This window comes from Aptenodytes forsteri, unplaced genomic scaffold, assembly GCF_000699145.1.
Source record: "Aptenodytes forsteri isolate BGI_AS27 unplaced genomic scaffold, ASM69914v1 Scaffold145, whole genome shotgun sequence".
NCBI classification, from domain to species: Eukaryota; Metazoa; Chordata; class Aves; order Sphenisciformes; family Spheniscidae; genus Aptenodytes; species Aptenodytes forsteri.
The window spans coordinates 4,656,297-4,669,489 of NW_008795122.1; the positions used below are offsets into that span (position 1 = coordinate 4,656,297).

Here is a 13,193-nt window from a genome sequence, read left to right on the forward strand (position 1 = left end):
AAAAAAAAAAGTTCACTAAAGGAACATAATGCAATAAAGTAATAATATTACATATGCTAACACTCAGGGAAAAGAAATAAAAACTTGCAGTTAGTAACCTAGGAGATCACATACTAAGTTTTAGTTAATACTGCTCTCTGTACATTCACCTCTGTAACACAGTCCCTTTGTAATCCGATGTGAACACCTTTTTGCCTAAAGCAACGACAACTAACAGAGCAGTACAATAGTACCAGCCTACTCTGTAAAGGTGGAAAAGCCTAAAAATTAAAAGCAACTTGATGTAGAAAGGAAGAGAGAAGTGATGGTGGCCAAACACCTGCTTTTCTACTACAACGTTCTAATGCATAGTGTGTGTGTGTGTGGGGGGGTGGGGGGGTGGCAACTTAACCATCTCTTTTGGGCATAGCCAGTGCAATATATATAGAATGTACACCTCTGGGAACAGCTTTGCATAACAAGAAAGGATGAGTTTCTTAGCTTTAACAGCTTGATTAGCTCTTGCTATTTAAAATGTCGTTCCAACAGAGAACCTCCTCTTGCTATTGGTGTAGGGTTCTACACTGTCACCCCCACCTTCAGACATTCGGCAATGTCACAGAAGATAACAGAAATGCTTAGAAGTATTGATGCCAAGTAACACAAGGCACTCTGAGACGCCTGTAACTTCTCTATTGCTTTATAGACTGAAATATTATTACATCTGGAAATCTAAGTCTGCTCTCCCTGAATAATGCAGAGTATTTAAAAATTATTTAAATTTTCTTGGTTTGATTTAAACTAAATCCTTGAAAGGAATAAGAATGCCATACTTTTCCAGGTAGTTTTGAATGAAACAAAGCAAATTTTTATGAAAACACTTCTGATTTTTCAGATTCCTAAGGTTTACGGTCAGGAGAGACAACTTGGCTAATTTGCCTGACCTCCTGTGTTTCACAGACAGATACATTTTATCCTCTTTCTTCTGTACAGAACCTAGTAACTTATGTGTGGCTAAAGTGGTACTAATATTGCTGGTTAATTTGTAATACAAATTTGCCTCCAGCTTTTAGCATTTGGTTCTTCTTATGTCCTTCTATACTATGCTAAAGAGCCTTTTAGTACCTGGTGTTTTCTCCCTGTGAAAGTACTTATACATTGTAATCAAGTCACTTCTCAATCATCTTTTCAATAAATGAAGTAATTCAAGCTCATGCATTATCTCACCACAAGGCATTTTATGCCACACTTAAATCAGTTTTGGGGCTCTTATCTGCACCCTGTTCAATCTTGCAATGATGTTTTAAGAATACAGAGACCAGAAAATAGACGTAATACTCTTGTACTGGTCTTACCAAAACCATATAGAGAGGTAAAATAACAGATACAGGAGAAGAGCCTGGAATTTCTCTCTCCTCACTTGAGCCATCTCAAGGTTATTCAGCAGACTCTCTGAATTCAGCTGAGAAAGGGAGGAAGGGAGACTTTCAGAAGAAAATTGGTCCCATGTCCTTTAGGAGTCAATGATTTCCCCTGGCTGGTGGGCTTTTTGTGGTTTGGGGTTTTTTTTTGTGGGGGTGCGTGCATCTGAGTCCCATGACTGTGTTTCATGTTTAGATGGCTAAAACTGGGTTAAGATCAATTTGTCTCTAAAAATCAAGCTCTGGGAGTTGATGGAGCTGACCGGCTATTATATCACTAATATCACAAATATTTGGAGTCTTTTCCAAGCCTCACATTTTACCTATGTGCTCCACATTCCCTGTTCCTAGGTATATAATTGCCTCTGGCTTGGTTAAAATGCATTGCCTTTAAACAGATTCTGTGAATTAAGTGATCCCGGTCACACCATGACAGTCCTGTCATAGTTATTCACTGTCTGACCAGCATTTGTGTCAATCACGACACATTTTATAAGCAGTGATTCTCACTTACTACTGTCCCTCTTGCTAATACTGGAGGAGGCCCTTGAAACTACAAGCCGAAGGCTTCCTACTGATAATTACTTTCTGATAACTGTCAGACAGTTTTTAATCTTGTTCTGTGCTTGCTATTTTTTTTTTTTTTACATAAATCAGAATGTCACAAGCTTCTAAATTATGTGCAATACGAAACGCTAAGCAGGCTGCAAACATGCTGTTACTTTATCAACCTCACAATCTCCAAAATAAACAAAACTAAGTTTTTTTGACCAGAAAACCTTTACACAAAGCCACGTTTGCTAGCATTCATTCTATTTCTGATGTTTTCTACCTTTTAAACTCCATGACAATTTTTCCACTAGTTTCTATGGTACAGGTTGAAGGCTAACTAGCCTATACTCATCTGACCCATCCAGCCCAGCTGTCTGAACACTGACATGCCGCTATCGATCTTGCATAATTTTCAAATTATTCTTAAGTTTTAAGAATCGGGATCAGTGAACCAGATAGCTCCCCCACACCAACTATTTAGGAAATGAACCTGCCAATTAAACATGCTTATCCTTACCAACTATTTAGGAAATGAACCTGCCAATTAAACATGCTTATCCTTACTAATATCCTATCTTTGATGTCTTGGCTAATACCCTCTTTTAATTACCACGGATCCAGATTTGGCTTTTAATGTTCCAGTCGCTTCACAGTACAAGGCCATCCGCAGTCTCCAAGAACACTGCCTTGCAGCTAAGCTAGTCTGCTGTCAAAGCTCATCCACTGTTCAAAAGCCAAGGTTTACGTCCCACTTTCCTTGGAGCCTCTTGGGGATTTTAACACATCCAGAGAGTCTAGCAGAATAAATCTGCAAAGATGCTGGATGCAAGACTGTAGTGGGGGAACACAGTTTTTACTCCCTTCACAGCCAAATTAGCCCTCATTCACCAAACTGAAGTTCAGAGACTTGGGTCTGTCTTCACCTGTTGCAGGACCAGAGCTGTAATGAAAAGACATCCGAAGTGCTACACATCTGCCTTGATATTTCCATAGTCACATCAGCCTAGAAGCCAAAGGATGAATAAGGCATGAAAGTGGCAATTCCCTGTTAAAAATACCTACTCAAAATAAAGCAGACAGTACAAGATAAATGAATAGGTCTGGAAGACTGGCTAAGACCAGTGATTAGAAGGGAAAATAGACATTTTCCCAAGCGTTTTATGCTCTCAGTTGCCCTGTGTGGGGTGGCAGGTACAAGTACACTGTGAGTGCAGCTCCAGACAGGCTGGTCTACATAACCCATTGCTTCATCATTAGCTGCCAAATGCATGCTCACCCCGACCTCCCTGCCTGAACACCCCAGTGCCAATTCATAAAGGAATTTCAAATGTTGATTCTTTCAGTGAGATGACAGGGAGATGTGCTGTGGAGACGCCGATTCCAGCTTCAAATCCTGCTGACAATCACCATCAAATGAACAGAACATGGTTAAAATGCTTAAGGCAATCTTAATAAACAGGCACTGGGGAAATTTACTGGAATTGTGCAGAAGATGGTCTAATGGGTGGTTGGAGATTTTAATGTGTTAGTTTTCCAGTCTGACTGCACCCAGCTCCAATTTCCAGCCACTCGGTCTTTTTAGACCTTTGACTGCTAAGTTGAAGAGCCTGTTATTAAAGCATTTCTGCCCATCCAAGCACTTATGTACTCTCCACCTTTATCAAGCCTAATGAAAAATCATAGAATCATAGAATCATTAAGGTTGGAAAAGACCTCTAAGATCATCGAGCCCAACTGTCAACCCAACACCACCATGTCCACTAAACCATGTCCCTAAGTGCCGCATCTACACGTCTTTTAAAGACCTCCAGGGAGGGTGACTCAACCACGTCCCTGGGCAGCCTGTTCCAATGTTTAACCACTCTTTCAGTAAAGAAATTTTTCCTCATGTCCAATCTAAACCTCCCCTGGCGCAACTTGAGGCCATTTCCTCTTGTCCTATCGCTAGTTACTTGGGAGATAAATAAACCATGTTTTCTTGAATCTTCCATTAGGTTTATTTTTCAGCTTCTTAATCATTCTCATTGGCCTGAGAAGGTCCAGTTCATTAATGTCTCTCCTGAGCTGCACGCCTCACAGCCAGACTTGATGGCGTGTGGGACAGGATCTGGAGTTTACCAGCTCCTGCTCTTTGTGAGAGGTGCCAGGGAAAAAGGAGATGAAGACCTGCCTCAGGATGCACAATTTCCACAGGAAAAAGTGGAAGCAAGTGCAGTAAGGACAGGCTATGGGCACGTGCACCTCCAGCTCCTCAGCAGGTAGAAGTTGGGCTGTTGCTTCCCAGCGTCCAAGTTGGAAGCCCTGGTAGTTCCTGCTGCCCTGTGCAGCTTCCCAGGCTATTGCATGTGATGGCTGGACAAGGGGCAGCCCCCTCCTATACTAGACCTTAGCTCTGCTCTTCTGGACCAGAGGCATTTTGCGACACCTCTCTTCTATTCAACGGGCAGCCTCGAAGCTGGTGCCCTTCTCAGACCACCCTTTCCTGCTAACTGCATAGCTATACAACAGGATCGCCAGTCTTGACTTAGCACTCCCTTATTTAGGCATCCAAACATACAGAGTACATTTGTTTTACTGACCACTGCACAAAATTATGACCTCATGTTCAGTTGACGATGATGCATTATACACATAGGACAGAGCCTCTGCCCCACCCCTCCCACAAACATGCGTACTGCAAGCCCCATCTACAGTGTATTCCTGGGTGTATAAACTTCATATTTGGCCATATTAAAATGTTATCCTAACCAACTATCCAAATGATTCTGCACCAGCAACGTATCTCCTTATTGATAACATTCTCAGTCTGTATCATCTCCAAACTTCATCAGTAACTATCTCCTTCTTGATCCATGACTAAAAATAAATAGGACCAAAAACCAAATCACAGCAACATTTTAGTGAGAATCGAATTGAACAGAATAGAATGGAACAGAATATTTCAGCTGGAGGGGACCACAATGATCACCTAGTCCAACTGCCTGAGCAATTCACGGCTGACCAAAAGTTAAAGCATGTTGGTAAGGGCATTGCTCAAATGCCTCTTAAACACTGACAGGCTTGGGGCATCAACCACCTTTCTAGGAAGGCTGTTCCAGCATTTGTCCACCCTCTCGGTAAAGAAATGCTTCCTAACGTCCAGTCTAAACCTCCCCCGGCGGAGCTTGGGGCCGTTCCCGCGCGTCCTGGCACTGGATGCCAGGGAAAAGAGCTCAGCACCTCCCTCTCCACTTCCCCTCCTCAGGAAGCTGCAGAGAGCAATGAGCAATTCTCTGCTTAACATTTGCCAGTTTGAAACCTGGCAGATAATTTTTGTGTAGTTAAATGAGAGGGAAACTAATGCAGTATATATTCTAATTCAAGATGACAAATGGGACATACTCAAAAATTTAACAGAAAAAAAAGCATTGCCTCCTTCGCTGAACAAATTATAATCAAAAAAAGGGGAAAAAAATGGCACAATCCATTTTCCCTCCACCCACGTTGATTAGTATTATATTACTCTCCCTTAATTTTTAACTGATTGACTTCCAAGTCAGATGTTTTATTGTTTTTCGTACAGTTCCTTTTCATTTTTAAATACCTGGGCCATCCAATTCACCTTTCGAATATCGGCACAGCATTTGCTTTTTCAGTCTTGTAGAACTGCAGTGCTCAAAAATTATTAAAAATATCAGCAGCAACTGTTGATAACAGTTTCTTAGACAGCTCTTTTAGAACTCTTGAATGCAAACTGTTCAGACTTGCTGATTTGAAAATCTTCAGTTTTAATTAGTGTGTAGAGCTTGTCTTCAATAGCTGTTAATCAACGTCCTAGAGTTATTATTGGAATGAGAATGTCTATGCTACTAACACTGTGAGATAGTAACTACTGAATGGTTTAATTGTCCAACAACCTGGCCAATTTTCTGTGTTATGACATTAAATTACTAGCAAATTGCCTCAATAGCCCAAACAGATTTCATTAGCACTGCTTCCTAATACACTTCAAAAATTCTCTACCTCTTATAGCTGCAGATTTCTCCTCATATCCTTTTTGTACTGTAATAAATAAAGTAGCTGTTTTCTGTAACCTAGGTCATTTTCACTGACAGCAGACTCCTGGTGAAGCTGATGCTGTTCAGACACGTGAGTAAGTTGAACCCTGGGTAAAGCACCAACTTTTCTGTGGTGTGCTGCAGTCCTGTATCCTCAGCTCCATGGTGTGCTCAAGCTTCCAGACCAGGAGGTTCAGGAGGAGGATGGAAGTTGAGGAGGAGTGAAGTTATTTTCCAAAAGGAAACATGTAGGACAGAATGAGGGGCAGATGCCTAGCCCCCTTCCTCCTTGGATTTGTTTTCCTGTGTAGCTGATAGACACCAGCACTGCATTTTCACTGTCTCCAGCGTGGCTTGTCTGATTGAGAAGAAACTGAAAAGCTCTGTGGATTGCCTTCCTGGTGCAGGCCAAAGGGTGAGTAACTTGGAAATGGAGTACTACTACTACAGCCACTCTCTTAAGTGTGTGCGAGACTGCTTAGCATATTTTCTGACAATCTGGAACCAAAACAATACCCTTGCAATTGCTGGATTCCAGCACTATTCCTCCCTTGAATGGCCAATCCCAGCAAACAGGTAACACTAACCATTTGTGAAGCAGCAGTCGCTTCAGGATTGCTAGCTACCAACATCGGCAAGCAGGATACTTCAGCTGTACAGGGCAGAAACAGAGGCAGTTCGCTCACAGCATGGGAGAGCACAAAGCTGCAAGTTGCTCTGTCTCAATGCAAGTGGGAAGCAAGAAGATCCGGGATGCACTGGGCACATCTCAGCCATCACACGCCTGGTGCACAACACAAAGACTCTCAGAGCACAAGAATGGTCAAAGTCTCTAACTCGATTGCAAGAAAGACTTGCATACCTTTACCAAAATGAACTTCTGGATGATCTTCCAGGGCATGGACAAAAAGACAGAAAAAAGGAAATCCAGTTCCTCTAGGCATAGCTACACCTTCAGAAAACAGTGAGCTATATGAAACCACCTTACTAAAACCACATGAACTGCAATACCATATGTATCACCAACTGCATAGGAAGAACGAGGGCTCTTTGGAAAAGTTGTCTTGTAGTACAGCACAGAAAGTGGAAAATTTTCACAGAGATCCGCCAGGCTTTAATTTTGTGTTACAGATGACTGTCAGCTGCAGTGAAGTAAAGTTACATGGGTTTGTGGTGATGAAAATTTTACAGCAGCTCTACATTTTTCAAGTCTCAAAGGTTTAAATGTAAATATTCATGATCTCCACAGAGTGTATTTCCCACATCAAATCGCTTTTGAATATTTTATCATACAAACCACTAAAATGATTTTGCATGATCTTTCAAAGAATACTTACTCGTTCACAAAAGTGGAAAATCTCAACTGCAAGTGTTAGAACATTCAGATGATGATGAGCATGAAAAACTAAGTGAGCAGATACTGTTCTGTAACTGCTGTCTCTTAAAATGTAGACAGCTTAGCTGGCCATGAAGAATTTCATATCCTTTACAAATCCCAGCTCTCCTTGGAAATCCCTACTTATTTGTGCCAAGACATTCCTAGTTCAGCTTCAAAGTATTTCAAGATCACTGTGTAAGATGAAAGCACCACAAAAATCATTCTCTTAGGATTTAACAGACACTAAGATGGTTCAACACTAGCTATGCACGATCTAAGAACATTAACTGAATTTTCCATTACTTGACAATAAACTAAATTTGCATGGATGTCTCCTGTAATGGATATTTCATACTTGAAACTAATTGGCTCTTTCCTTTTCTCAATTATTCACTCAGTAATTGTGAAAGGAGTTAATTTTGAAAAAAGTCTAAATGTTTAAAAATTAGAAACTGATTGAAATCTCTTTGACTGAAGTTATGCTAAACGTATCAACGGCATCAAAGAGTTAAAATTAAAACCATGACTAATTCCTGATAAATCAAATCTAATGAATAATATCTGCTTCATATATCACATACAGCAGCAGAAAAAAATAGCGTATCAGTGTTAGGGATACCCTGGCAAGGAGAATAGCGAGTAAAAAAAGTGCATTTATTTCTACTAGATTCAGTTATCAATTAATAAAATATTATAGTGATGGCTCTACAGTATCGATAAACAGCCTGTTTATAGAGACAGTGGGAGCAGTAGGAATAAAATATTTAGAAATAGAGCAGAAGAATTTACAGAAGAATAATCTGACTTTTCACTGCTAATCGGGCGAAGCGGGAGATATCTACCTCTGAAGTGAAAAATACATCCCGAAAAAGATAGGACCTCCTCTCCAGGTCCAGCCCAAGGTAAGCGCTTACTCCCGGCTGTGCTGAGGAATGCATGCTGCGGCTCCCGCCCGCTCCCCAAGGAAACGCACACAGCAATGTGTGGAGAGCTTTCCCTTTCCTGCTCCAAGCTGCAAATGTTTAAAGGGGAAACCTTTTCTAAGAGGCAACCGAGAGCGAGCCTCAAAGCACAGATTCATGGAGAGAAGACAGCCATTTGATTCAAGCATGCTCTGCCGATGTTTCCCCCCTCCCCATACCCAAGTGTTGCTAAGCTATAATGTTATGTGATGTTCAAAGCTATCTGTAGACACACTAACCCTTTGTTCTGCAGGGCAGCTGAGTTGTTCTATCGAGAAAGAACGAACTGATGCTAGACAGCCTTGGTGACTTAAAAAAAAATCACTGATATAAACAGTAAATCTCTCTAAAACAGTTTTTATCTGTGGCACAGAAAAAGGCAAAAAGCAGAACCTAATCAGACCGCAGTTCTTGTGTTGGTGCGGATACTCCCATCGACTGCAAATGGAGGCTTTCACCACAAACTTAAAACAGTCAGACCAAAAAGTCCTCAGCACCACTTCCAGAGTATCTTCTGTGAAAACATCTTACCACTGCACACGTGTCTGATAAATGAGGAGTATGTATGTGCACGCACTCCACAGACGACACCCCCCTTGTACAGACAGGGACACCTTTCCTTTCAGTGTTGTCCTGCTGTATGCATCAGGTACTGTAATTGGTACCAAAAAAATGTGAAAAGACGCTTTGTGAAAATTAAAATCCTTGAAACATAAATGAAGCTATCTGTTTAACACTGTAAGCACGAAATATGAGTTGGCTAGCTGATACTACATATACATCTTATTTTTAATACTTCAAGGTGTCATTTAGAATAGTAGTATGCATTTCTGTGAATAACCCCCAAACTATGTAAACTTCCTAGACTTAAAGGAAAGAAAGAGACAAACAGTTGTTATACCCTTCTTCCCTTACACAGTTAAATGCAAATTCTCCTTTACAGTCATATTCCTGATATCTCCCTGCATACACAGCTGATACGCCACCTACTGCAAACCCGAGCTGACAGTCGAAGCAATGCTAGCAGCATTTCTATTCCAACATTGTGCCGGAGCTGAATAAAGGTGCTTTTAAAAAAAAAAAAAAAAAAAAAAATCTCTTTGCAAGCTGACAAGAACAAAGCAAGATAGCTGGCTTTTTGTCCTAGCTTCGATAATGGAGAGAAAAATAAATAGAAGAGAAAAGGAATGCGAAGAAAAACACAGCAACTCCGAAGGCTCTGAGCAAGAGAAGGACTATAAAACGTCTCTGATTACTCTGAATGTTGGTGGCTATCTATATATCACACAAAAACAGACACTAACCAAGTATCCAGATTCTTTTCTGGAAGGGATCATAAATGGAAAAATAATGTGCCCATTCGATGCAGACGGTCATTACTTCATAGACAGAGATGGACTCCTTTTCAGACACATTCTCAACTTCCTACGAAATGGAGAACTTCTTCTACCAGAAGGGTTTCGAGAAAATCAACTTTTGGCACAAGAAGCAGATTTTTTCCAGCTTAAGGTACTCTCGGATGCAGTGAAATCAAGGTGGGAGAAGGAACAGCTAGCATCTCGAGAGACTACTTTCCTGGAAATAACTGACAGCCACGACCGTTCACAAGGACTTAGAATCTTTTGTAATGCTCCTGATTTCATTGCAAAAATCAAATCCAGAATTGTACTGGTGTCCAAAAGCAGGCTGGACGGATTTCCGGAGGAGTTTTCAGTATCTTCAAATATTATTCAATTCAAGTACTTCATAAAGTCTGAAAACGGTACACGACTGGTACTGAAGGAGGACAACACCTTTGTCTGCACCCTGGAAACTCTTAAGTTTGAGGCTATAATGATGGCTTTAAAATGTGGATTTAGACTGCTGACCAGTCTGGATTGTTCGAAAGGGTCAATTGTTCACAGTGATGCACTTCATTTTATCAAGTAATCACAAAGGCAAAGGAAACGAGCATGCAGCCAGTAAACCTCCTTGACCTGCAGCCTCCTGGCATCACAAATAATGTATCTAACTAGCCTTGTACCACAGAGCTCGACTGCTAATCAACTGATGTGAGCTAATGGTATGTAAATCTCATCATGACATCCATCTCTGGCTTACTTAAGCTGAATGAAAATTTTATGCCTGAATTTAATAAAAATTATCTGCTAAACATTGTAAACATAGATTGAATGCTTTATGCTATTTGTAATAGATGTTTTCTCGATGCTGTCTTTCAACCAGAGTCTAGCTGAATTTTTGTGTACTTGTATGACTAACATTCATACACCTAACTGCTCTGCTGAACAGCAGTGAGAGTATTTTCATATAATAAGCAGTCTTAAAATATGTTTTGCTTATAACAAATTCAGAATGGATTTTAACTGGAATAAAAGATTTTGAATGTTCATTAGTGTTTATGCTAATCTATTGTACTGAATTTGCAAAAGACGAGATTGCAAGAGGGTTTAAAATTAATCAATCAACTTCATTTTAGAGTTAAATGATTTCTCAACTCACTTAAAACCAAATTTACAGCTGTGTTACTACATTAATAACAATTGCCAAAAACATGTAAAGCAACAAAATAATGCTGGAGAGATTAGTTCTGTTATGGGAAATGAGTTGAATCCGCACAGAATGTTATATTTTCTAATTATATATACATATCAAATGGCTAATAAAAATATTTGATATAAAGTTTCATGTAACAGGTTTCCAGTAATGACATCCTACAATGCTAAAGACACTATTTCCTACTAGTCATTTGTGCTGGTAAGGAAAGGAAATGAACAGAGCCCCTGCTTTGCACAATGGCTTACTAAAAGCAACTAGTACTATTAGTTTTGAATAAACCACCTGCTGACATTTAAGATGCATCACTAAGTAATAGAATAAATACCTTCTTTCTCCTCATCTCCACTATTTATCACATCTTTTCATATATATTTTAAAGAAAGTTTTAATAGCTTCTATGGAACAACTGTAACTAATTTAACCACAAGCATTACAAACCAGTCACTCCGCAAAAGTGGACTGAAAAATCATCACAAAAGGCAAAAAGAAGCTGCACTAACTCTAAGTTTAAGCTTTGTCCATCATTGAACCCAACCATCATTCACAGCTCAAATGAACCCAAAATTCAAGTAAAATGCTATTAAAGAAAGAAAACACAACCAAGTAGTTTCTCAACTTTCCCAAAACATCAATTTTGTATAGAGAAAAAAAAAATACTAAGAATGTCAACAAAATGCAGTACAATCCATACTAGAGGTGACAAGTGAGGAAAATAGCTAACACAAGACAGGCTGAGAACAGTTTTCTTTCGGATTTTAGAAGGAACAAATCCATCCTTATTAGTACTGGGAACGCAAACACAAGGTCCACTTACCCTTCACCGTGAAATTCTATTTCACTTGTAACATACAATAGGTGGTGTTAACTGGGTCCCTTGCCCGAGTTGAATTAAGAGAGGGACTCTACATCTCCAGACCAGGCAGCAGTGACTGAAACATACGCCAATATTATTTTATCAAATGGGGAAATCCAACCTCTCCAGAATACTCCATCAGACTGAACCCGCTATCTAGAAACGATGAACTTTTCTATCCAGTCCCCATGTTACAGACTTATGGATCGTAAAAGATGTGGTTCTAAGTGGAACTTTTCCAAACTGAACTGTTTAAAAATCAGATCGCTCCACTTTTCAGGCATACACGCTGAAGAACTGTTCATGTATCCCAAAACTTCTCTGAGTTTGTCCAAATGCATTAACTGTCTACAAACAAAAGATATATAGTAAAATACAATTCTTTACATACTTCTTTTACACTCCTAGGCCATCCCAGCCAGAACTCCATCACTGTGTGTCATCCTTCCTCCCTTCGCCCCCCAAGTTATTTTCAAATTGATATCCTAAAAAAAATTCCTTATTAACCACTAATCTTGTACACACAAGAATCTCTAGGACTTCTGTGAAAAGTAAATGTGAAAGCTCCCCTAAAAGAAATCCAAAATCCTGCTGATCTTCTAGGACAAGAACTACAAACACCATCACACAGAACAACTACATGAAAAGCCCTTTGTGGACATAATTCTCAACATGAGCAAGAAAAAGTGACAAGACAGTCTAAAAAAGCTCCACAACTAATCTGCAAGTTTTAAAGAAGCATGCTCTCACTGCTGTCAAATACACAGCCTGCATAAGCACAAAGTCTGGAGGAGGCTGTTGCTCCTAGGATGTCAAATCATCCATTTTCACTTAAACGCTTTTGGTTATAACCTTCACTTTTAATGGATCTTTGATTGAGATTTAAAATGCCATTGCAGTTGAAAAGAAAAAAAGAAAAATAGCAAAAATCAATTTTGATTTCAAACAATTAATATACTTATATGTTAATTAAAATATACTGTGGTTGCTTGCCTTTCAGTTGGGCTCTTAGGATGCCCAATATCAAGAAAACGTTAGCACTTTAGTACAGAAAGCAGTACCAGTTTTTCATCATAGCATGACTTCACTCATGAAAAAGCAGTAGAGAACTTGATGGTTCTGCACTTATTATAGAAAATACTTCCGGAATATACGCTATTCACAAGCTAGTAATCACAGGTAAAATTCAAACCATCTGGAATATCTTCTAAAAAAAGTCTATAGCTATTCTTAAAAGATTTACTTAGAAAGCTTTATTTGCCAGGCCCTTGGTTTAGAGTACCTACTTCCCTCTTAATCTATATAAAAGAAAGAGCACTTGAAATTCCTTTTTTTTTTTTTTAAGTGAAAAATGTACATCTCTAATCACTAGTAAAAAAAAATTTGTGGATTTTTTTTTTAATTTAAACCTCAATGATTCATTATGTTAAGCACTTTTCACTGCTTTTTTTTTTA

At 39.5% G+C, this 13,193-nt stretch overlaps 2 protein-coding genes across 2 annotated transcripts in view; one reads left to right on the forward strand and one right to left on the reverse strand.

The window, feature by feature from the left end:
* GTF2F2 (general transcription factor IIF subunit 2) overlaps positions 1–13,193 on the reverse strand; it is a 125,172-nt gene that overhangs the window by 60,007 nt on the left and 51,972 nt on the right. The gene's annotated exons all lie outside the window — the stretch shown is intronic.
* KCTD4 (potassium channel tetramerization domain containing 4) lies at positions 9,312–10,718 on the forward strand. Its single transcript, XM_009277154.1, has one exon. It carries the CDS (start codon positions 9,485–9,487, stop codon positions 10,256–10,258), a length of 774 nt encoding a protein of 257 aa, XP_009275429.1. The 5' UTR covers positions 9,312–9,484; the 3' UTR covers positions 10,259–10,718.

Excerpts from the sequence above, each read along its gene's own strand:
- KCTD4 (XM_009277154.1), top strand. The coding sequence starts at position 9,485 with ATGGAGAGAAAAATAAATAGAAGAGAAAAGGAATGCGAAGAAAAACAC.